This window comes from Biomphalaria glabrata, chromosome 11 (genome assembly GCF_947242115.1).
Source record: "Biomphalaria glabrata chromosome 11, xgBioGlab47.1, whole genome shotgun sequence".
In the NCBI taxonomy this organism is placed as follows: Eukaryota; Metazoa; Mollusca; class Gastropoda; family Planorbidae; genus Biomphalaria; species Biomphalaria glabrata.
Genome location: NC_074721.1, coordinates 7224423 through 7249070, shown reverse-complemented (window position 1 = coordinate 7249070; position 24648 = coordinate 7224423). Strand labels below are relative to the sequence as shown.

General features: G+C 32.6%; 3 protein-coding genes across 3 annotated transcripts in view; 2 read left to right on the top strand and 1 right to left on the bottom strand.

Moving 5' to 3' along the window:
- The window catches only part of LOC106062514 (neurogenic locus notch homolog protein 1-like), a 61285-nt gene extending 59400 nt beyond the window's left edge, over positions 1-1885 (top strand). The window contains exon 13 of the mRNA XM_013220793.2: positions 1335-1885. Within this exon, the coding sequence (XP_013076247.2) occupies positions 1335-1564 (230 nt within the window). The 3' untranslated portion in view covers positions 1565-1885. The remainder of the gene's footprint in view (positions 1-1334) is intronic.
- Positions 1886-4131: 2246 nt separating this feature from the next.
- Positions 4132-24435, bottom strand: LOC106062524 (3-hydroxyisobutyryl-CoA hydrolase, mitochondrial-like). The gene is made up of 13 exons (XM_056003921.1): positions 24272-24435; positions 20795-20878; positions 19894-19930; positions 19562-19705; positions 17768-17852; positions 15883-15963; positions 14699-14751; positions 12484-12562; positions 11953-12098; positions 11063-11152; positions 9051-9206; positions 7666-7804; positions 4132-6951 (listed from the first exon to the last, which is right to left on the bottom strand). Exons 2-13 carry the CDS (start codon positions 20803-20805, stop codon positions 6833-6835), a joined length of 1140 nt encoding a protein of 379 aa, XP_055859896.1. The 5' UTR covers positions 20806-20878; positions 24272-24435; the 3' UTR covers positions 4132-6832.
- LOC106073120 (uncharacterized) overlaps positions 18207-24648 on the top strand; it is a 43832-nt gene continuing 37390 nt past the window's right edge. Inside the window, exon 1 of the mRNA XM_056003919.1 lies at positions 18207-18250. The gene's annotated coding sequence lies outside the window, so the exon portion shown is untranslated. The remainder of the gene's footprint in view (positions 18251-24648) is intronic.

The following is a 24648-nucleotide window of genomic DNA, read 5'->3' as shown; positions in this document are numbered from 1 at the left end:
GACTTAAAGAAGCTTGACTGCCTATCAAGATAGCTTGAGTTCGAATTTGAACTCAAAATAAAAATCAAACTTAGTGAGTTTGTTGTGTGTCCAGCACATTAACTAGCCGCATCTACATTCACTTTATAAAGCGAGGCACGCGCTTTAAAGTAGTTACACCTGTGTACATTTAAAGGCTACAGCTGATATTGGAATCTGAGTGTCCATAGTAAGGCTCGGGCCTGAAGCACATAATGCAAGGTGCTTGCTTATTGGGTGAAGATATGTTTCAATAAGGAAATAATTTATACATTTGAGAAGTGACCGCCAAACAAAAGTGTTGGGATCGAATCTCGATATAAATGGCATTTTATTTGATATGAGTTGTGCTGATATTGGAATCTGAGTGTCCACAGTAAGGCTCGGGCCTGAAGCACATAATGCAAGGTGCTTGCTTATTGGGTGAAGATATGTTTCAATAAGGAAATAATTTATACATTTGAGAAGTGACCGCCAAACAAAAGTGTTGTGATCGAATCTCGATATAAATGGCATTTTATTTGATATGAGTTGTGCTGATATTGGAATCTGAGTGTCCACAGTAAGGCTCGGGCCTGAAGCACATAATGCAAGGTGCTTGCTTATTGGGTGAAGATATGTTTCAATAAGGAAATAATTTTTACATTTGAGAAGTGACCGCCAAACAAAAGTGTTGTGATCGAATCTCGATATAAATGGGATTTTATTTGATATGATTTGTGCTTGCTGAGCATGCAAAGGCAGGATGGAACCCTTGTGTCAGATACCTTCCCCACCAAAGGTTCTCAAAAGAGATTTAACCATAGTGCACTGACCTTGCTACAGTATGAAAGACGCATTATACAAAAGCCAACTAACTACTACACAAAAAAATGTTTACTTTTTTTTTCAAGAGAAACAATCTATTTAGTATGCATATAAGTTCGACTTAATTTAAAACAACATTTAATAAGTAGTTTTCATATTATTGCGTGAACTGCAGTGCTGACGATAGAGCACTGAACTAAAAGAGTTGTTTTTTTTTGTTTTTTTTTGACGGATTTTTTTTTTAGGAGATTGTCACTATAACAAAACAATTAGAGCAATTATATATTCATTATAAGACATTAGTTAGGCAAGGTTCACATCTAACTTTACATTTACTTTCATCTATGCTTTGGTCTGTGGACTGCTGGGGCACCACACTAGATCCGCCAACCTTCTGTCATTTGTCTGGTAGAATTTCATTCTGATGCTCTTTCTGAAAATATTGAAACCTGCCTTTATCATATAATACTAGAGATGAAGTGTTCAGATGTTCTCAAATTATATTTCAGAGTTCACCTGCGGGGTATTACAAAGTGGTCTATTCCCCCATCCCTTGGAGTGCACCCTCTACGTCATGTGCGTCTGGGGCAAGCCCTACGTCATGCAGTGCCCTCGAACTGACCTCCATTTCAATCCGAGCCTGAGAATCTGCGACTGGCATGGCAGGGCGGGCTGCGCTTCCAAGTCCAGACCACGTGACCAGGAGTACCTAGGAGTGATGTGGAGGATCAGACCCTGAAGCCAGGACCGTGGTTCAGTTGACCATCATTGAGCAGGAATTAGCCTACTGCATAGCATGTCAAGTGTTATCCTTTTTAAATTATTTTTTGGCATTGACCGAATACCATTCCCACCCCCACCATTTTGTAAAATATTTGTACGTAATTTATTAATTACGATTACTTTTTGTTTTATAATCGACTATCATTTTAGATTTCACATATCGTTCTTTATAGTATGCATGATTTATGGTTTTGCTAATATAATGTGATTCTTTTAGGTATTCAGAAAATAAGTAGGCTCCTATATGTTGGTAGATTTTAAGGCTGGCCAATAAAAATAGAGGCCTAGTATAATTACAGGAGTACAAATACTTATAGAAAATTGAATTATAATATACAGGCTAAATATATATATATATATATATGATCGATGGACATCATGCGAAACCAATCGTTATAGAAAGCCTGAACACTGAACTGCAACGCCAGAACCTGTGGGCAGTCTACACCAATAGCTTGTTGCCACGTCACAGGTCTGAACGACGTGGTAACGCGCTATTGGTCTAAACTGCCCACAGGTTGTAACGTTGTAGTTCAGTGTTGAGGCCTGCTATAGCGAATTGTCTCGCATCGTGTGACCCCCTCTCGTGTTCTCCATTCAAATATCACCTGCAACTTGACCCCTGGCCTCTTGGTCACACTGTGATGAACGTGGTCTAATGCAAGGTCGTATCTACTTATAGGCAATACAGCTCATGGTTCCTAATAATTATATAGCACGCAATGACATATAATCTATTTGGACTTGTAAAGGGGACCCATATATCAAATGAGGGCCATACTACCCATCCTGCTAGGGAATGAATGCATCATTTCATTGTAATATCAATAATGTAACTAATTACTAGATCTGGAGTTACTTTACTTTTTTTTTTTAAAGTGTTTGGCGATTGGCGAGTGCTTGTATGAAAGGTTATTATTTTCAATTCTGAGGTACTGCGTTGGTTGTTATTAAAGAGTAATATAAAGAGAAATCATATTTTTTTTTTGTAATAACGTCTGTAAATTATAAGGAAACAACTATTTAAAATATAATCCAAAGGAAATGATTATTTTATCAGGGTTTTCTTTTTATAAGTAAATCTCTAACCATAACATAAAAATATATTTGGTATAGAAAAAAAAATGTGTTGTCGATGTGCATCTTTGTGATTTAAATTTGTTAAACTTCTAAAACAATAGTTGTAATATATATGATTATCAAAATCCCATCATATTAACGTTAACTTTCCACTGTGGTTTCTTAGCCTACCCATGGCTCCATGGGAACTTGACCTAATGATGTTGGTCATTACAAAACTTCTAGACACTTGACCACCATGAAGACCCAATAGACCAATTCAATTAAGATGAATGAGTTTTAAGGAAAACCAACATTTTTTTTTATAAACTACAAAACTGTTGGATAAACATTAAATTAAATAAAAAAATTGACATCTCCAACTTTTGGTGGGAAATTAAACAGTAAAAATCAAACTTTTGGAGGGTCATTGTAACACCATTTGAAATCAAACTTTTGGAGGGGTATTGTAAAACCTTTAGTAATCACACTTTTTGAGGAGTATTGTGAAACCTATTGAAATCAAACTTCCCCTGATTGCTATAGAAAATTAAGATGTATACATTTTATGGTACATAGTACATCCATACTCAAATACAAAAGTTTGAACGGATTAAACAAAATTATTATAAAATTAGCGTTAGTCTTGATTAGTTGGGAAAAGTAAAGACGTGCTAGCCACATGACATCCTTGTTGACCATAGAAACTGATGACCTTACATCATGTCTTATAAATCGTAAAGTCGCAATGGAAAAATGTCTTTTTTTTTTAAAAAACAGTTTTGTTTATTTTACGTTTTCTTTAGAAATGAAGATTTTTACATCCTAAGTCAAACCTTCCTCTAGATAGAGTGGGTATGGCCAGTAGGCAAGGTTTGAGTCCAGGACCTTTTAGATGGCAGTCCAGAGCACATATCACAAAACCAGGCAGCCTTCAAACAGTGTATTTCTTATTTCATGGAGTCATGTAAGAACTCCTTCTATCCAAGAGCCTCAATCAGTTTAATTAATATGTATGACAAAATTTAAGAGATGTAATATTTTTGAAGTCACATTGTAGTTTATAAAACAAGATTAATCACAAATGTTTAAACAGATTTCCAGAATGACCATTACACATTAATTTTCATTTTTATTAGTCAAAAACAAAGATAATTCACTCGAGTTTAAAAAAAATATTTAAGCATTAAAGTACAACACTGGTTTTCAAATGAACTAAAGTGATTTCAGTGTGCTCTTAAATCCTTTCCATGTTTTTAAAATGAGGCACTAACCTGTTCTCATTAATGGTACAAATTCTATTTAATACTTACACATAGTAGAATATTTGTTCTCCATTCTCTAATCATACTTTGGTGGAGAGTCAAAGAACTATAATAAGATCATTTAAATTTTGAACATTAAATTTGAGTAGTTCTTAAATTATCTTCACTTTATAAAAAAGAAACAAATGCCTTTAAGATATCAACTCATTAATCAGTCTTTAATAGAATTTCAATTTCTACTCTAAAAGGACAACAACAAAAAATATTGACAGTACTGCTGTACCCAACACATTTTTTGTTTCTATTCACATTAATCAAAGTAAAGCTCATGTACAGCTGACAGATCAAACAATTATTCAATTAAAGAATTCACATCACTTACATTAATTCACACAGTGGAGTAGCTAGGGATTGGGGGATCTTGACCTATTTAGGGGCTCCTGCATTTTGATATTCAACATCATGACATGAGATAATGTAATATTTAATGTAAAAAACAAAATTTTGGACACCCATTTGGGGGCCCCCCTCTGGTAGGAGCCACGGAATGGGATTATTAAATTTGGACCCCCTTCCCCCACCCTGGCTACGCCACTGGATTCACAGCTGACCACATTTTTTTCATCACATAAATTTTCCCTACAATCTATATATACATTAATACTACAGGGACTGAATCAAACTGAAACATCAAATCTTCACATTCAAAACATTAAAGTCTGGTTCAGCACATAAATAAAATCTGGAAGCTATTAAGAAAAGGATTTCTACATTTAGGGAGTGCAATCTGGTTTATTGTTTGCCAGGATACTAGGAGATAACTCTGTGTAATCATATGTTGATAAGGGAGATCAACAAAGTTACTGGTTAAAATGTATTCTTATCAGGGTACTTTACTTGACAAACACAGCAATCAAAATTAACTAATATTTGTTAACGAACAGTAATAATGGAATGGGCTATGACAGCCTATTGTCACAAATGATACAGTTTTTTTTTCTTAAGAGATAATGTAATCTAAGAATGAAATTATATTACATACACAAATATTCAGAATTACTCTAAAGAAATTGGATTGGAAGGACATTAACTTCAAAAATTGCATTCCTTTAAGAAATGAAAAAGATGATCACAGCAATAGCATAGAATCAAATTTGAACCAAGACATAACAGAATGCTTGTTAAGAGACATAAATAACATAATGCAATTCTGCTACGCACACAAATAGTTGAGAATTACTATATTTAACAAAGTTGGGAAGACATTAGCTATGTTTCCCTCTTTTTACAAGGCCATCAAGCAATGACATTTGCAGATTTTTAAAGTGAAAATCTGAACATAAAATTCTAAATGTAAAATGTTTTACATGTTTCGGATGTGCCTTCAGAGTTGAAGATAGTTTACTTCCTAGTCCAAACCTCCCGCAGGATGACGGGGGATGGGAGCGGGCAGGGTTTGAACCCGAGACCATCGATAAATCCGAACGAAAGTCAAGCGCATAAACCGCACGACCAGGCAGCCATCCAATTGATGAGCCTATGTATTTTATTGTACATCTTTCCCCATTTGGGATGAAACTAATTTCCTCACTGTGAAAAGATGTGTATAAAAAAACACTCATTCAAAATAGACAGGGCTAGGGGAATGATGTCACGTTTGTGTGTGTATAATGCCATGCTTGACAGCACAGAATAACTGCTAACTCTTTATTTCCCACGCACATGTAATGTGACCTGAATAATGATAGTTGGCTTCCTGTTGGTCAGCAGTTATTTGTGTGCTGTCAGGGTGACATTATATACACACATGTGACAATAGTATAGGCTCATTGTAGTATAAATTTATCTGTATCAACAAAGCTCCAAGTAGATTGGAGGTTAAAAAAATTAAATTTGAGCAAGGGGCACTAGGAAGATGTTCACCAATCATCCACTCATTAAAAACCAACTAGGTGGCATGTTAAAGTACTCAGCTACATAAAACAGATTCCAGATGGTCCATGCTTGTATCCAGTGACAACTGGCATGTTTAAATATAATTAAAATTCAGTTGTGCTAACCCACTTTGAGAGAATGTTTCTTCACAGTCTTAGTTACATTCAAAACTTACATGGAAAAAAAACAACAAAAACTAAATATTCTGATTAAAACAAACAAAATGTTATTAAATAGATCTATCTATACAACATAATTCTAATGAAGCAGAAATAAAGTAGATACAATCACAACACAAGAATATGTGCACTCATATTTTTAACATATCTTTACAAAAGAAAGCTGAGATATTGACCTGATATAAATAGTTCACTGGTACATAAAAATAAACAATATTTTAATGGTAACCAAGTACATTTAAGATGTAAGCAAATCTATTATAGTTCAGTTAAATATTTAAAAGAAAATTTAGTCGATATTGACGATATAATGCTAAAACTTTTATCATGTAAAAGATTTATTTTTTAACATTACCAAACAAAAACATTTTTTATAAGCTATTGCTGGAAATTAATAGCTAACTTTTTTATCATTTGTAGAATGACGTTATTTAAAGATCTTATCTAACATCTCTTAACACTGAAACATTGATTTTATTTAAAGATGTCAGCTATCAACTTTTACCACTGGTAAATTGATTAGAATGAAAGTGTGTACATCTTTGAACAGCAGCGTTGACAAAGATGTTAAAATAAAGGTACAAAATAATTCACGTAACACACATTTAGAACATGGAGTTTGGTGTATAGTTTAATCAGCAAGTTTTTTTTATGGACAACTGCAAAACTTGAGTTTTGTGGCTAGTGTCTTCCCCTCAATCAAAGATTCATCTCCGCAGACGTAATACAATTAGAGCTACTTAGGCCCTCAAGCCATTTCTAGATGAAAGCCTTTTGTTTCTGTCATCACAAGACCAACTCTTTCTTGGGATCCAAGGGAGAGAAAAACCAATCCACTTTACTATTGGACACATCTTTAATACTGGCAGGATTCCACTGTGGGTTATTGTCCTTGTCAATTAGAACTGAAAAAAAAAAGTTTTCAAAATAAAGCATATTGCTAAACGCTTGTAAAATGTTTGACATGTTTCGGATGTTCCTTCAGAGTTGAAGATAATTTACTTCCTGGTCCAACCCTCCCGCAGGATGACGGGGAATGGCAGCGGGCAGAGTATGAACCCGGGACCATCGACAAGTGCCAACGACAGTTCAGCTCGCATACTGAACAACCAGGTAGTCACTCTGCTAAATGCAAAGAGTTTATAATCAGTCCCATTATTTTTTGGATTATCTTACATTATTCTAAAATGAATTCACTAAAAGTCACAATGACCCCAGTTTTTTTTGTCTTTTTGTCAAACAAATGATCTGGGTCAGACTGTTTACTTTTTATTTTTAGTCTAGAGTACTTGCAGTACAGACAACTGAAGAAGAAGAGGTGTAATTAAATTCTGATGTTGTCAGTTATCCAGGCTTGAGCTATAGAAATTTTCCTTTCAATCTCCTATGATGGCCTAAAAAATACTTTGCTTACTTTGCACTTCGTGAATGAAACTGATTCAGTTTTTATTAGTAGCTATCACTGAGTGAATCATATGTATCATTATTTTAACTAATCAATATGTGACTATATATTTTTTATTGCCACTGGATGAATACATGAACTTTAGATTTTTAATATATCCAACACTCAGTAATTTAAATTGATTCACTGTTTATATTACAACATGCCAACTCACCAGCTCTAACACCTTCATAAAAATCTCTATCTTCCAGACATCTCTGACTCAGCCTGTACTCTACAGTTAGATCCTCAGCTAAACTCCTCGTCTTCCCTTCCAGCAGCAGTCTTAGTGTGATCTTTAGAGATGTGGGGGACTGAAATATTAAAAAGAATAAAAATAACACCAGTTAGAAAAAAAATGTATACAAAACTTGTTCCACAATTTTTTGGTAGGCACATGCATGAACTGTGGGAAACTTTGCTGCTCAAGAATGGACTTGTTTAGTCAAACTAGATTCTGCCTGGACTCAAGAAAGAAAAGAACCAGGGACATGAAATGACAGAAAGGAGCCATATATATATATATATATATATATATTTATATAATGAAACATATTCAATGTTCCAAATGTGAGATTGATGTTTTATTAAAGTAGAAAAAGGTCTAAATTTAATTTCATTATTTGCATATTTCGTGAAAAGTTTCTCTAATAGGCCATAAAAAATCAATAGAAAACAAAACAAAAATATCAACATACAATGATGATAAATATTAATTTACACAATTACAGTAATTTATACTGTTCCTTTTTACAGACTTAGCAATACACTCTGTTCAACTTTGGTGTTTCACCGACTGGTAAAAAATGTATTAATGCTATTAAGAGTTTGCTTATAAATATTAAACAAATCAACAGAAATGATATGTTGATCAAATGGAGAAGATGGTATAGAATTCTGGCGGGCCAAAAGGTTTCTGCTAATTTATATGTAAAAAAAAAACTTGATGGAAAATTCAAGAAAGTAACAGACATTATTTTAGACTATATCATATTGGAAGATGAAAAGCATTGACAGATAAAAAAAACTCAAGAAGATAGGTACTAAGATTTGAGTCATGATAGCAAGTATAAAGTTCGGTGTGCACCAAGATGAAATAGTCTCCCAATACAAATCTCTATTCTTAAAATTCAAAATGTCTTAAGGATGCCTTAATATAGTAATTTACTTTTGTTTATATAACCAGTTCAACTTTCTCAATGTGCATTACGTTAAATAACTGAAAAAAAAAGCCATCCACTTGTATCTCATTAATAAATATATTTTTAATTATTATCTTCAGGGCTTTGTCAAATTATATAATAAGATTTGGGACATGTGATGAAGTGATAAAGATGCCTTTCCTCAACTTATAATCCTGTTGAAAAATTTGAGCATTGAGATTTTTAGGGGGACCTTGAGTTCACCCCCTCTAATTAGTAGCTGACATTTGTTGACAAAAATAAAGGCTGTAAAGATGACAACTCATTCCCTCCATAGAAGACATGACATCTCACCTCCCCCCATAGATCAAATTATACCTCATCTCTCCCCATGTAAGAATGTATTAAGCAGACCAACCATTTTCTTTAAAATGTCCAACTGTTTCTTGGCCCACTCTGACTTGTCATTCTGTAAGTTGTCAAATATTTTCTCCATTGTCTGCCCAGCAAACAGCTTGTTGATCTTCTCAAGATGTGGCTTGAGAACAAAGTCTTTGTCAGTATCCAATGTGGACTGTAAGGAAACCAATGTCAATATTCAATCATAATAAAGGAAAACTGGAATTTAACTACACTTTCCACTTGAAACAAACAAACGAAAAACAGACAAATGTACAGTAAAACTTCAATGACAAAAGCATCACAGAATCCCAGACATAACACATTCTCTTAAAAGTCTAGAATGAGGATGTCAAAACATAGCTAAATATGACATAGCAAAAGCAACTGGAACATAAAAGGGGGAAATGTCACAATAGGTGATTTTATTTTGTTCCTTGCTTGAATGTGATGCAGGTCAGCAAAAAAAAAAACAACAAACAACATTGGAGCTCAGGCAATAAAACAATTTCTCAAATTCATTCGAATGAATGTGAATAAACAGAAAACAAAACAATTGCTTCAAGTAGAATGATGCAATGTTATACAAATATATTTATTGGAAGTACAGATGACCTTAAACAAAAACTTCAATTGAACTACTAAGCCTTTTCAATTTGAAATCCAAAATTTTAAAAAATGTTCTTTTTCACATTAATTTGACATCTTTTAACTAGACCATCACAAAGAAATGGTTCCACTTTTGTGGCACAGATTTGTTTTGTTACAACCCTTAAATTTATTAGATACTGGATTTATCAAATGTGATATAATTTTGATTATTGTACCTACTTATCTTGTAAATTATCTTATATCCTTATCTTTTAAATTAATACATTCCTTAAAAAAAAAATGATAATGTGTCAATCTAGGCATGATTGTTTATTAGAAATTTAAAACTCGACAATGTTTCTTAGAGACTTAAATGAACTAAGGCCTTGATTTTCCTGGATAAATCAAACACCCTGTTGCATGTTCTAATGACAGTGGGAAAGGAAGAATTCATACAAGAATTTGTCTCAGCATTTGGATTAAGACATGTGCATATATTTTTGTATCTGGATGTTTTTGTGTTTCTAAGCTATAGTTACGTGTTTTTTGTAGTATTGCTACTTTACTTTTTACTCTTCAGTCTTTGAGTGTCTCTTAAGTTTACTGATTTCACTTATGGTGTAACTGTGGTCAATATTTGTTTTGGTGTAAATCTTACAGCTTTATTTTGCATCTGTTTTATTTAATTTTCTGTTTGTTTTCTTTAGTTCATAGGATCCCAAACAGAGAACACATATTCTAATATTGGTCTAAGCAAGGCTTAATATGTTCTAATGTTCTTATTGAAATTATAAGAACTTTTAAAATAAATCATAATTAGGACGTCCCTGAGTCAACCAACTCTAATGGGTACTTGACATTGGTTGGGGAAAGTAAAGGCAGTTGGTCATTGTTTTAGACACAAGGGACCTTCTTTAACCATCAGCCTAGGAAACAGATGACCTTTACATTATTTGTAATATAGATTTTTTAAAGGGGTACTTTACTTTTTAAAACAAATCTTTGTTTGCTTTGTTCCTTAATTTATTCTGAGGGTTTTGGATAACAATTCATTAATAAGACATGCTCTTTTTCCATTCTTGTAACAGATCTAAATTCTCTTTGTAAGATTTCAGTATTGTTATTGTTCTATAGTTTTACAAAATTTATCACATATAAGTTAAATGAAATGCAGTGCTGTTAACATTATTGTGCTTTTATTTAGCAGATTAAACACACCAAATACTTTATATTATCAGATGTTACACTATCTTTCAAACTGATGTACGTTAACAGGTTTAGTATTTTTTAAGAGCATAGAGCATGTATTAAAATTTAAATAATTTATTTCCTTTAGAGATATTCATTTACCAGTGTTTTTTTTTTTAATAGTTGCTCTGATGAGAATACAACAAATTTATTAAAAAAATGTTCTTTACAAAATATCAGGTATAGACCTACCTCACTGTTCAGTCGACTTAAAACAGCGGCCACACCATCCACACCAGCATCACTTCTTAGACTTGTTAATTGTTTCTCTAACTCATTTATCTGTTTATAATTTCAAAATATACAATTTGAATTTATTGTGCGTTTGTTAGGAAATTATTAGCCTTAAAATATTCAAATAAAAAAAAAATTAATAAAAAAAGAAAGTTTTAATCCAGTTTTTTTTTTAATTTGCTGAATAGTATAAAAGAAAGTCTGCATTCATAAGGAATTTCTTTTTCGTGTAATTTTATATGTAACCACATTAAAGACCTTGACCAAACTTTGAAGTTTGAACCAGGAAATGTAGCACCAGTCAACTCAATATGGATATGGGTACAAATGTGCAATGCTCAGAATTTTAGATAATAATCTATGCAATATTAGTTTCCACCCTGGGACCAAATTTCTCTTCCTACTATAAGAGACTGTATTGAAAATGTAAGCAAAAATCAGACTGCATTCCAACAGGACTCAAGGAAATAGTGAACCCTTTTCTACAAACTCATTATCCTAACAATCAGTGGATCAGTGTTTACACAGATGGTTTATCTAAAAAAAAAACATCACATACTTTTAAAATATCAATGCCTTCGAATGCTTCCACAAGTCTCAAAATATGTCTAAACTCTAAAGTATTCTATACTATTAGTAAAGATTTTCTAGTAAAACCATTAACAAATAAAACAATTCTACCAGTATTAACATTGAATATAAAATTTGTTTTAGTACCAAGCTCCACAATGTTAATAATATATCTTGATCTGAAATATAACTATTTTTACCAGCATCTTATAATAATAAGCCTGCCTGCATTTTAAAATAACTATTCTACCCACCACACCTTAAAATAATAATTTTACCTGCATAGAGTCAATAAAATGTGTGGCAATACCAATGTGTTTCACGTCTCTTCCTTTCAATCTAAACCCTGTAAGAGCAAGAAATATTCCAAGCTTCCCATCAAGTCTTGGTAAAAAATGTCCGCCTCCAACATCAGGGAACAGACCTGTCCAGGGATAATATTATTACAGCACTTTAATTGTTACAGAGTTATACAATTTCTTCACTCTATTTCCTTATTAAATACTTGCATTAGAAATACAGTTTTATAAAGCTTTTAAAATAAATATTAATGTATATATACTCATACATATAAATAAAGAAATTCTATAGTATAAACATGTAACAAAAGTACAAACAAAAACATACAGAAATTCAACCTTTTTTTATTTTTTTACAGTGTGTCAAAAACACTAGGATTGGCATTAGTGATTATTATTATCTTAAGTTGTTAAGCAAAATTACAAAGTTGTAAACAAATAGTTTGAATCTATTCAAATTTTTAAACAATTTTTCCGAAAGGTATTTGGTTCTAAAAGAATGAGACTTGCCTATTCCAGTTTCTGGCATGGCAAACATAGTTCTCTCCGTGGCTACTCGAAACATTCCATGAACAGAAAGACCAACACCCTGTGTACATGAAGAAAATAAACATTTAAACAGGGCTGGTCCTAACTATTACAGGGCCCTATGCAGGTGGGGATATACATAATGTCAAAATTAAGATTTTGTATTAGACAATAGATTCGTCTTTGCAATAAATTTGTATTTAAGGAAAGTTGACAATGCCATTTGTTTAATCGCGTGGGATTGGCACCCCAAAATGACAATTTTGTCCATTTTTTCAGGAGATTTTAATAATTTCAGGAGATTTCCAGGAGGTTCTGGAAAATCAGGAGGCCACAGAAACCCTGTTATTATATATAAATGATAATGGTTTAGTTTAATAATTTACACCTACAATTAGCGCAGAGCCTATGAAAGTGCTGGGCCAACTGCGGTTGCAGTGGTTTAAGGCCGGCTCTGAACTTAATAATCTTTAGATATTATCTTCTCTGACTCTTAATGTTATTTCTATATATATAACAACGGCATTGTATTCGATTCCGAATATTAAGGATGAGTGCCACGCTTCTACAAGGGCTTACCTCTGGGCCTCAAAATGTGATTTGTATAAAAGAAGTATTTTAAAAATGATTATGAGAAGAATGGATGGGATAACAAGTAGAACATTAAGCACTGTACGAAGACAGAATACAAGGACATGGTGAATAAGTTTCAGAAGTTTCTGTTGAAGTGTTCACTTTACTTTCCATAAGTATAAATAATAGTAACCTATAACCTATTGGGGATGGGGGGTGAGAAGAAGTCATCTGAAACTAATAGGAGCATTCTTTTTCAGAGGTAAATCTATTTAAGACTTCTTTATTAATGTCATCCATTTTATTTTGTTTGCTGTAAACTGCAAATTAAACAATATAATCCCTTAAAAAAATCAGCTAATTAAATTTACATAAACAAAAAGACTAAACCCTTTCAGATACATAGTTTTCTATATAGGTTAGACATCTAAAAGAGAAATAGAGGAGATCTACTCGCTAAAATAAATAACAAATTTTCTTTTTAAGAATTTAAATCTTAGCTTAAATTGAAATCAAAACACCATCTTATTTTTTTATTTTACCAAACATCTCGTATAAATTTTGTAACGTGAATGCTTACACCAATAAAATTTCTGCTTACACCAATAACATTTCTAATACACTGTAAATAATGAATAATGTTCACAAACATTTGTAGGCAATAGGCAACAAGAGTGATGAAATAGAAGAAAACAATTTCTAAGGAAGACTTGCTTTGCACATTGAAATAGTAAACAAGAAATACATAAAAAATACTTTTAAGAAAAAAACAAAATCTTATTTCAAGTGTAATTGTACTAATTAGTTTGGATCAGTCATGTAATTAAGTTTGTAATAGATCTAGACTAGCAACAACAAATCTGAGCATTTAGAAATATTTTTACCAATTCTTTTTATTTAGCACAATTTCTTTGATCCTATCACTTGTCTGGACCAGATGGGAGCATGGGGAAGGAGAAAGGAAAGGGATTTTACTGTAATCATTTTTTACAGCATTTATTAAAAAAAAAGGAATTCAAACTCATGACTCAAGCCTCCTCAAACCAACATTCTAACCACTCTGCTAGTGAGGTGTGTATGAAAATTGAAGATTGTATAGTTATCTATTGTTTTTCAAACTTACTTTCAAGGAGAGACCTATAAATGGGGACTTATTCAGCTTATACCACCACCTCAGCCAAGTACAATTTCTTTCTCTTGTTGGAGATACCAAATAAATAATTAATTAGCTATATATTGATTCTTGTGTTGTCAGGTAAAAGAAATAATTGTGTAAAGTTTCAGCTTCATGTTTAAATGTAAAATGTTTGTAAAAATGTTTTATATGTTTCGGATGTTCCTTCAGAGTTGAAGATAATTACTTCCTAATCCAAACCTCCCGCAGGACAACGGGGGATGGGAGCGGGCAGGCTTTGAACCCGGGACTATCGATGAATCTGAACGACAGTCTAGCGTGCAAACCGCATGACCAGGCAGCTTCATCCAAGATTGGGTGTGGAAGAAACGTGTACAAACATTTTACCAGACAGACAGACAGACAGAGTGACTTGATATAAGCTTTGTAAAAAAAAGACTAATTTTATTTATTTCCAAATTGAATAAAAAAAAAAGTTATGACACTTACTCCTCCCATAGTAATGCCGTCTATAAGTGCTACATAAGGTTTCTTGTAAACTCCTGCAAAGTCAGAATACAAGAGTACAAGATTACTCAAATAAATGGAGAATAACTATCAGAAGTCTTTTTTCAATAATGTATATGGCTTTCATTTAATTGCTATCATAGAAGTTAAGGCAAAGGTACTATGAAAATAAGGAGATTAATTTTTTTTATTTTCTAGAAAAGTAATAATATGCTGGATGCTGCAGCTAGAGTAGTTGGCATGGAAATCAGTGCTTAAATTGAGAAAAACACTAGTTTGTAATAGAGATAATACAAGATGTTCTTTACAGTTGAATGGCTGAACAATGGAAGAAGTTGACTCATTTAAATACTTAGGGTCAAGCATAACAAGAGATGGGGGATCAATAAAAACCCATTTAAGCTTGGCATCCGATTCCATGAGCCAACTGTGCAAAATCTGGAAGAGTAATATCAGCTTCCAAGTAGAATTAAAACTTTTCTTAGCTGTCTCTGTACTCCTGTATGGTTGTGAAAGTTGGACTCTGAATACTGAGGCTGAAAGAAAACTCTAAGTCTTTGAGAGTAAATGCTACAGAAAAAAAAATGGTTACCAGATACCAGGAAAAGAAGACAAATGAGTTTTAACTTTTACAAGTCAACACTCTGACTGGGAAAAAAAGGAAGAACTCAATACTGTGAAGAGACAAAAGCTGCGCTGCTTTGGTCCTATTGTAAGACATGAGTCACTATCAAAAGTCATTCTTCAAGGTACATTGGAGGGAGCACAAAGAAAAGGTCGTCCAAAGAAAAGCTGGCTGGACAATGTAAAAGAATAGACCGGCCTCTCTCTTGATATCCTGCTAAGAAGAGCTACTGACCAGAAAAAGTGGAGGGATTTGGTTATGCAAACTGTCAAGGCAATCCTATGATAAAAGTCAAGGGACAGATAAAGAGAGAGAGAAAGAAAGACAGTGTAATCTCAAATTACAAAAGTGAAAACAAACAGACATGCCTCCCATGACTAATTGCCTTAGTACAATGGACATAAAACAGACATGACATGACCTTCTGACACACTGGAGGCACACATAAAATAAACAACTTAATTGCACTACACAACCTAAAATCTAAATGCTAACACTGTCTGATGGTAACCTTGCCTTACAAACTGAAACAAAGATTTACCAATTTTATGATTGAGAATGTACTCCTCTCTAAAAAAGTCTTGAGCCAATTGGTCACCTTTTCTACCAGCTTCAGTCACAGCTGCAATGGACATAGAACAATTGTAAGAAGCAAGAAAGTTCAATAGAGTTAAAATACCCTTTATCACCAGTTGAAATAAAACTTATATGACAATTTATACCTAGCCAGTAAAGAGATTAAAAAATAGAACATATTAATATACAAAAACCATTCATTTAATTGTAAATAATTTATGAGTTTTTAAATTCTTGCTTCTGTTATTAACCTCAATTATAAAGTCAAGCAAGTCATGCCCTCAAGCCTGCTGACGACAGCAGTGGTAATCATTGACTTTGATGGGTCAACTATAGATATATTTAGGGTAAAGGCAAATTTGTCAAGTCTTATTGAAGTATTTCAGGTTCATCTTTCAATTAAAATTTTCAAGAAAAAGTTATTTAAAAAGCATAAATGCAGATCATCGTCTGTTTAAATACAAAAACACCTCCAAAAGAAGATTAAAAAGAATTTGAAATATTTCATAGAAAATTGTTTAAAAAGCATTTTATTTTTCATGTTCATATAGAAGAAATTTAATGTCATTTATAAAAAATACAGGAAACAAAAATGACTCCCATCATTTTATAATTAAAAGATTACAAAAATTACTTCAGCGCTTGCTATAAACCTTGCTATGAAGAGTTTGACCAGGGATTGCTGAATGTAAGTATTTTAATGTACAATGTAATTACAATCTTGCTTAATCTTCTGACTATGTCTTTATATATTTCATTTCCTTTTATTTCTTGAATATTTCTAAATAGTTTATGAAAAGTAAGTAAAAAAAAAAAAAAAACTTCTTCTTTCAGACTTTATGATCTTTTTCAATGACACATAGTTAATGAGGGTGTCATGCGACAAGCACAATGACCAACCACCTTTACTTTTCCAATGTATGTCAGATACCCATTAGAGTTAAGTGGATTCAGCAGCCTCCTAAAAATCTAAAAATTCAAAATCCCAGTTTTACCAGGATTCAATGTTGAGACCCCTAAATTAAAAAAGCCTAGCATTTTACCCTTCAGTTATCATGCCTCCTTTTGTAAAATGTACAACTCATTTTTAAAAAGTCCTATGCCTGCGTTCTGAGCACACTTCTTTATGGAAGTGAGAACTTACATGCATCAAGAACACAGATTAAATAGCTTCCACTTATGTTGCCTGCAACGCATAATGTGCATCTCAAGGAGAGATCATGTCTCCAACCAAGATGTTCTGAAATGGGCCAATATGCATAGCATCTATGCTCTTCTTACACAGAGAAGACTACGCTGGCTCGGTCAGATGGAAGAAGCCCTAAAGACATATGATACACTGAGCTTGCAGAGGGAGTCAGACCCAAGGGCCGCCCAAGACTACAGAGATGTCTGTAAGCGAGACATGAGAACCACAGGCATCGAACAAAGTATGTGGGAGGAGATAGCCCAAGACCGGACAGGATGGAGACACAGCATATGTGCTGGTACGAACTTTGCCGAGTGCAAAAGAAGCGAAGCTGCATCAGTCAAGAGAAAGAAGAAGAAAGCTGCCCTGTCAACTGGCCCTAAGTCAGATGTAAACTCTGCAGCTCCAGAATCAGCTTGATCAGTCAACCAGATTCTGCCCCGTCTCAAAACAAAACCAAAGCCATTGATTCACCTGGGCACATCCATTGTCTTTCGAGACACAAGGACCCATATATATATATATATAAATATATATATCATATTAATCATCTAATTAATTTCTGTCTCCACATAGACTCAAAAAAAAAAAAAGTCTGTATGACTCAAAACCCTGTACAACTAAGCAAATTCACAACAACTAAAAAAATGGAAGTCTGTACCTCGTATATCTCCTCCAGCACAAAATGATTTCTCTCCTTCCCCTTTGATCAGCACCAGCCCAATGCTGGGGTCCTCTTCCCATCTCTATAAGAAATACAGCACACAGTTGAAACATGACAATTCCAAATTGACTTAAGACCAATAGCATAACATAACTTCAAACAATCTATTCACTAAAGCCAATGCATTCAGCACTACAAAATCTATTGACCTTTATCAGGTAATTTACCTCAGTAAATAATTTGCATAGAGAAATAAACACTGCATGCTAAAAAAAACAACAATGATGACATTTTTAACACACTGCAGTGCAATATTGTGAGACCATACCAGAGTGTTGGTACACACTTCTATTGAGCCAATGTTAATTAATGCCTACTTGTGCTCCTAAGTTGTTGTAAGTAATTAACCCTCCCCTCCCAGTGGACTATTTAGGTAATATTGATTGAAATCCATCAAGCAAGTTAGAGGCACACATCTGGGTAAGTAGAACACTTCATTTGGAAAGTTTCACAAATATTTTCACTCTACAGTCATATAAACAAAGAATATATCAGAAACTCAAAAACATGCAAAGTATCCATGTTTACTATTAACCTTACAGAACTTCAAATATTGTAATACCACATTCCTGTGGATATGAAACATTTTGAAAATAGCCTCTCAACTCCATAGTAATGATGACAACATCTTTTAAGATGCTGCCTAATAAACAGGACAAGATAACTATGTACTTTATAATTTTATTACATGTATTTATATATTTACTGTATGCACTAGAGGTTGTATTAAAAACTGCAAGAGAACACTTATTAATACCTAGTAAATATCAATACAAATTCATTGTGGTTTATTAAATCTAGAATCAGAGGGAAACATTTATCTCTGGCGTGCAGGTAGTCAAAGAAATACAGATAATTCCTATTTTTATTGGGAAGAGAATCTGTACTGAATTTATTTATATTGCATAGTCGTTTTTTCTATGTTTTTTGTTTCTGCAATAAAAATGGAAGTAACAGTTGAGAAGTATGTACATAAATCAGAAAAAATTATTTCTAGCGATGAAAAATTGAGCATGCACAATAAAAGGTAAATTCTCAGTTTTTATTACATCAGAATATCTTTAATTGTGTTTAAAATATTTTCAGATATTGAATAATTTTATACATTTCAGATGTTTCTTCAGAATTAAAGATTATCGCATTCTAGCCCAATGATAACAGATAGCTACAAGCAGGGTTAGAACATGGGGGCCATCCAGAGGGCATAATAAATATTTAGAGTGTTGGTTTTTAATGCCAATATTCTCAAACAAACTAATACTAGTGCTTTTTTGAATATCATTTTTTCTCCAAAACTACATAAAAGTATAATTTTATTTTACTTTTTAGTTTAAAGATTAAAACAAAATTCATTGCCAGAAGTTATTTCACTGGCAACTATCACAATTATAAACTTTATTGGTCATTATTTGGAATTAAATGGTACCAAAGTATTTTGTACCCCTGGTAAGAAAATAACCATACTTGACCATGAAAAGGAATTAGGAGAAAGTATTTACAGATATGTATTTTATTTATTAATACTACACTTTCTAAATTTTTTATAATTTGCAGATCTATGTAATAATTTTCAACCTTGATGCAATATGGAGCTTTCAAATATTCATACCAAAATATAAATATCTAGAATACAATGGAAATTAATAACAGTTATTACTGTTTTAAGTTGTAAGTGTTGAAAGATTAATAACATTTTAAGTTCAAATCAATTATGAATAAGTTAAGTCTTACCAGCATTTGAGCATACATCTTGCGCACCATGGACAAATTTAAAGCATTTAAAGCCTTGGGTCTGTTTAGGGTAATTACACCAGTATTATTGACTGTTTGAAAAAGAATTTCTTCCCCTGATTTTGTTGACATCTGAGCCATTCTCTACATTGTCAGATGTAGATATGTAAATATGTTAGCTTAAAATCTAAAGCTATATAAATGCATCTAGCAGGCTAGAATATATATAATATATAGTTCTCAAGTTTCTGATTATCTTTCTTTCTTTAGAAAGTTATTAAAATTCTAATCCTGTAATGGCTATAGTTTTAATGGCAAGACTATCAACCTACCAAATGTGAAATAACAACACGTAATCTGATCAAAGACCTAGAAAAAAAGAAAAAAAAGTATTTCAAACAAAAATTAGCACACTCAGTAAAAATATCTCTTTTTCGTCGGTGCTAAGTTTAGCAGTTATATATTTAAAAAAACTTTTAAACATTTGTATTCATTAATACAATGTTAAAAATCACATATATTTTAGTACATTTACTTTTTGATCTACTTTTTATTTATGTACATTCTATATAATGAAAAAAAAAAGAGTAGTAAAATTTGATTTTAAGTTTCATAATTATCTATTATAAAAGCTTTTAGAATGGCCTATTATTTAATTTTCTGGCTACCTAAGAAAACAAAAAATTGCCTTGGCCAAGTAATTCTGAAAGACTAATGGAATAGGTATTGACTACTACAATGATAAAGCAAATTTTTTAAATCTAAAAATTAAGGTTGCTAACATGGCTTTTGACCCACCTACAAGCTATCTTAAACATTATAAGCCAGCTCAGACTAGTGTGTCAATGTGAATGACATTCAACCAAAAGACTGAGAATGACAAAGTTTTTAACTTAAGTAAAAGGGGAGGGGAGAAGCCAAGTGTACAAAACTTTCTAGCACTTAGAATGAAATACTAGAATACACATTAAAAATATTCATCGCTAGACTGGTAGCATTCATTTGGGTTTGTAATTTTTTGTCATTAGAATCCTATCTAGCTGTGACTAAATGCTGTGATAATAAAAAAAAAAATACAACTAAAACTACTTGTTTTTTTTTAATATGATGATTCTAAGAAATACATAAAGTTAGCTATTTTTTTTTTTTATTGTTTTTTAATAGGCATCATAATTGTTAACTTTATAGCATTTAATCAATTTAGTTAACTAAATAAATAAAGTGAGCATTTACCTTGGCAACATATCTTAAATTATGTGACCTACACAACTCCAAACAATATAGCTTCAATATGTAATTATCTTAACGCATGAAAATCTGAAATAAAAAAAAAAAATATCAATGCCATGATTTATAAATCATAAATTACATGAAGGTCTTTTTTTTTTGGAGAGAAAGCTGAGAAAATTAAAACATTTTAAATAAAAATGTTAATAATAATAATAATTTGCGTACATAACATAACAAACATCAACACAAGAGTTAAAATGACTAATGTAAAAATGTTTTGAACAGATAAGAATGTTTTTCTTGAATGTAGGAATCATGTTCTTTGTCTGAGATCAATGTGAGATGGTTCTTTGGTCCATGCACTTTAAAAAGCCCCAAATCATAACTTTTGAGGGAGAAATGTGGCACATCTGGAGTGCACGGCTCTTTGAGGGAAATATGCAGTGATCAGATATCTAAGGTACAAGGGCATTTGTTTAAGATGCACTGATTACAAAGTGTGGCCACCTTGTAGTCAATTATTACATTCACAGGAAGCTGATGGGGATGAATTAGTGCAAACACAATGGACTAAAGCTGTGATGAAAGGGATGACATGACATTTTTTATCTGCTCAATCTTACTGATGATTAATGGAGTCAGGGAGCTCAGAGGCTGGGATAGATGAAGAAAAGATTTATTATTTGCTCCACCATTTGAAGTTGTCATGTAGAGTTGTGCATTGCACTTGAAACCCTAAGGCCAGTAAAAGTGAACAAGAGCTTCCTTCTACAAGCCTGAATGAACGGCATACACCTTGCATACGCTGTTCTGTCTGACGAGGGGTCAGACTTGGGGTTAAACTGGTTAAACTTAGAGTTTGGTTTTGCGTTCACTTCCAGTGGACACAAACACTCCGGACACTTACAGGCTTACCATGCGGGACACACTATCTGTCAATGCCCAGGCGGCATTCTTCAAGGGTCCATTACATAAATGTCCTGTCCCGCACGGTTAGCCTAGTAGATGAAAGGAAAATCGCTCCACCTAACATTTCAGAAGTGATCCTGAATAGCTCCTTGAAAGATTCCCTTTAATATATACATTTGTCGAAATACTGCTAGACCTGTCTTTCGATACATTCACTCAGCATGTATGTAAAGTTCTATTAAAAAATATAATTTAAATCTTAATTTATCTTATAAAATCTTATGATAGGTGAATCAAATTGAACAATACAAAGACCAGAATTGCTTTAAGATCAGATTACTACGTATTTTGTTTAAAATTTAACCGCTTGTCAACCTTTTCTATAACAGATTTGCAAATGTGTAAAAATGATTAATTGATTTATGTTGTATTTACAGTACCATAGAAATATTTTTGTATTATATTATGTCTTGCAGACTTTAATTAGTGACCCATTATCGATAGTGACACTGTAAGCATAACAGCATATTAATATAAAAACAGGACATTTGACACTTCATTTCTAATCAGTATTCATCTTCTTATGCTAGTTACCATCAATGATTCAATTTTTTTGTCATACAAAGTTGCGCAAACAAATGTTTCAACATAACTATTTTTTAAATGAGTTAATATTTTATTGAAATATTTAAATAAAATTTATGCTTTGTTTTATATATATATATAATATAAACTGTACTTAGTAACAGTATAGACTTTAGCTTCAATGCACTTGCACTCTCTGCTGACATGGCATTCACAAATTATGAGACTTATCCTACAATACATTTAAGACCTTAAAAAACAGTTTCACTTTTACTAGTGATACAAGGATAAATTTGTTGTGGTTGGAAATCTTTTTCAAGTTCTATTTAACAATGTTTGGCTGCACACTTGGCAGGAAATTCCAGCTGGAGCTAGTATCATTGGCCTTGCTTTTTTTCTCTGACACCTTTCTTCTGCCAGCGCTGTTCTCTTGTCCTCTGAAATTTGTATGCAAGTTTTCACAGAGTGATGCCATGATGCTCTATCATGTGCTTCGTCTTTCAGGTGGGAGGGTCAATGCTGAAGGCTTTCAGAAGAGCTTTAAGGCTGTACCAGAAGCGTTTTCTGTGTCCACCTTGTGAGTGCTTCCCTTCTCTAAATTGACCTTCACTGGAGTCATTAGGGATGTGGGAGTTTTCCATTCTGCAGATGTGGCCTGCCCATCGCAGCTTGGAATGCATCAGGATTGTGTGGATGCTTTGCAGGCCCGCTCTTAAATTGACTTCAGTATAATTATCTGGTATTTTCTCTTGATATTTAACATGAATTCTGTATTTTTCTAAGACAGAAAATGTTGAAGTGGTTAATTTTTTTTTACATGTTTCCTATATATACTGTCTATGTTTCTGAGGCATAGAGCAATGTAGAAAGGATGACAGCTCAATAGATCCCTAGCTTTGAGTTTGTGGCGATAACTTGTTTCCAAATATTTTTAGACAGTCGTGTCTATAAGTATATCTATGGTAAACCAGATGCACAGACTTAAAACTCAAAATGCTTAGACTTAGTATTATAGAGTGTAGTTAGTAGTAGAGTTGGTCAGTTAGATCTAAATTATTCTAAATAAAGATAAGACTGACTAGAGGGGTCATTTATTTTAGTGATTCATGGTTACTATTAACTACCACAGTATCACTATAATAGACACTATTGGGGCACTATAGATCTATTAGTAGACTAGTATTTAAATAGTATACAATATACCTAACTAGATCTCGACTGGTACTAGAATCTAGTCTACTACTAAAAATCTAATAATTTAGCAGTAAATTCTAGACCTCTACTAGCCTCTAGTGACACTCTAGTCCTAGTCAGTCTAGTCTAGACTGTAAATGTAACTAGTAGATCTAGTTATTATTATAATTAGCTGAACACTTGACTAGTTGAACAGTTTTGAGTTTAGGCACATCAGTTCAATTTAGGCCATGTCGTGACTGGTTGAACAGTAAGAGTAGTCTAGTAAAAGTGACTAAGAGTAAGGGTAACCAGTTACAAAGTTACACACTGTCACTAGCTAGACTAATCCTACCTAGTTTATAGTTGCATTACTATTAGATCTAGTATTATTAATTTGATTAGATCTAGTTAAATCTAGTTAGTACTTAACTTAAAGTCTTAAGACAAATATATTTATAAGTTTAAGTACTCAATAGTTTTTACAGTTACAGTGAGTATGGACCTAGTAGTATAGTCAGTATACTGAGTATAGACCACGGAGTGTTACAGTATATAATAAATTAATTAGTATTAACTTATTAGATTTTAGATCTAATTAAGTCAAGTTATTCACTTATTGAAAGTATGAAAGTTATATTAAGTTATTGTCTTTTTATTGAAATTATTGACAAGTAATGAAGTATTCTGAAGTATTCATTTCTACTTTTACTTTACTTTTATTACTTAATTTTAACTAACTACTCAAAACTAGTCTAGTTTAACTCAAATATTGATTATCTTTAATGCAAAATTATACAAATTGAATATTACCTAAATCCAGGCTACACAGACTACATCTATAATATCGAGTCAGGCTTCGACTGGACCCGTAGGTCATAGATTCTAGATCTATATCTAATAATTTTGTTTGATGCTAATCGAATTGCGGATTACTAAATAGATCTCTACTTGGGTATAATGTTAACTCTTCAAAATGAAAATAAGAAAGTCTTTTCTTAAAACTCTTCTACTATAAAAAGCACAAAATGTTTCAGAGCTCACTAGCCTATATAGTAATAATAACAAGGCTTGTTTTCGAGGAGTGCAGTATTTATGTGATCATCATCATCATCATCAAACTCCATTTGCAAAAGTCCTGGACAGAAACCCTGCTGTCTTGTGTAGTGCATAAATGTCGCCATACCGGT

Coding starts and splice junctions, on each gene's coding strand:
- LOC106062524 (XM_056003921.1), bottom strand. Junction 17,853..19,561: donor AGATGTATGCTCAAATGCTG/GTAAGACTTAAC, acceptor TATTTCTTATAG/AGATGGGAAGAGGACCCCAG. Junction 14,752..15,882: donor CATTCTCAATCATAAAATTG/GTAAATCTTTGT, acceptor CTGACTTTGCAG/GAGTTTACAAGAAACCTTAT.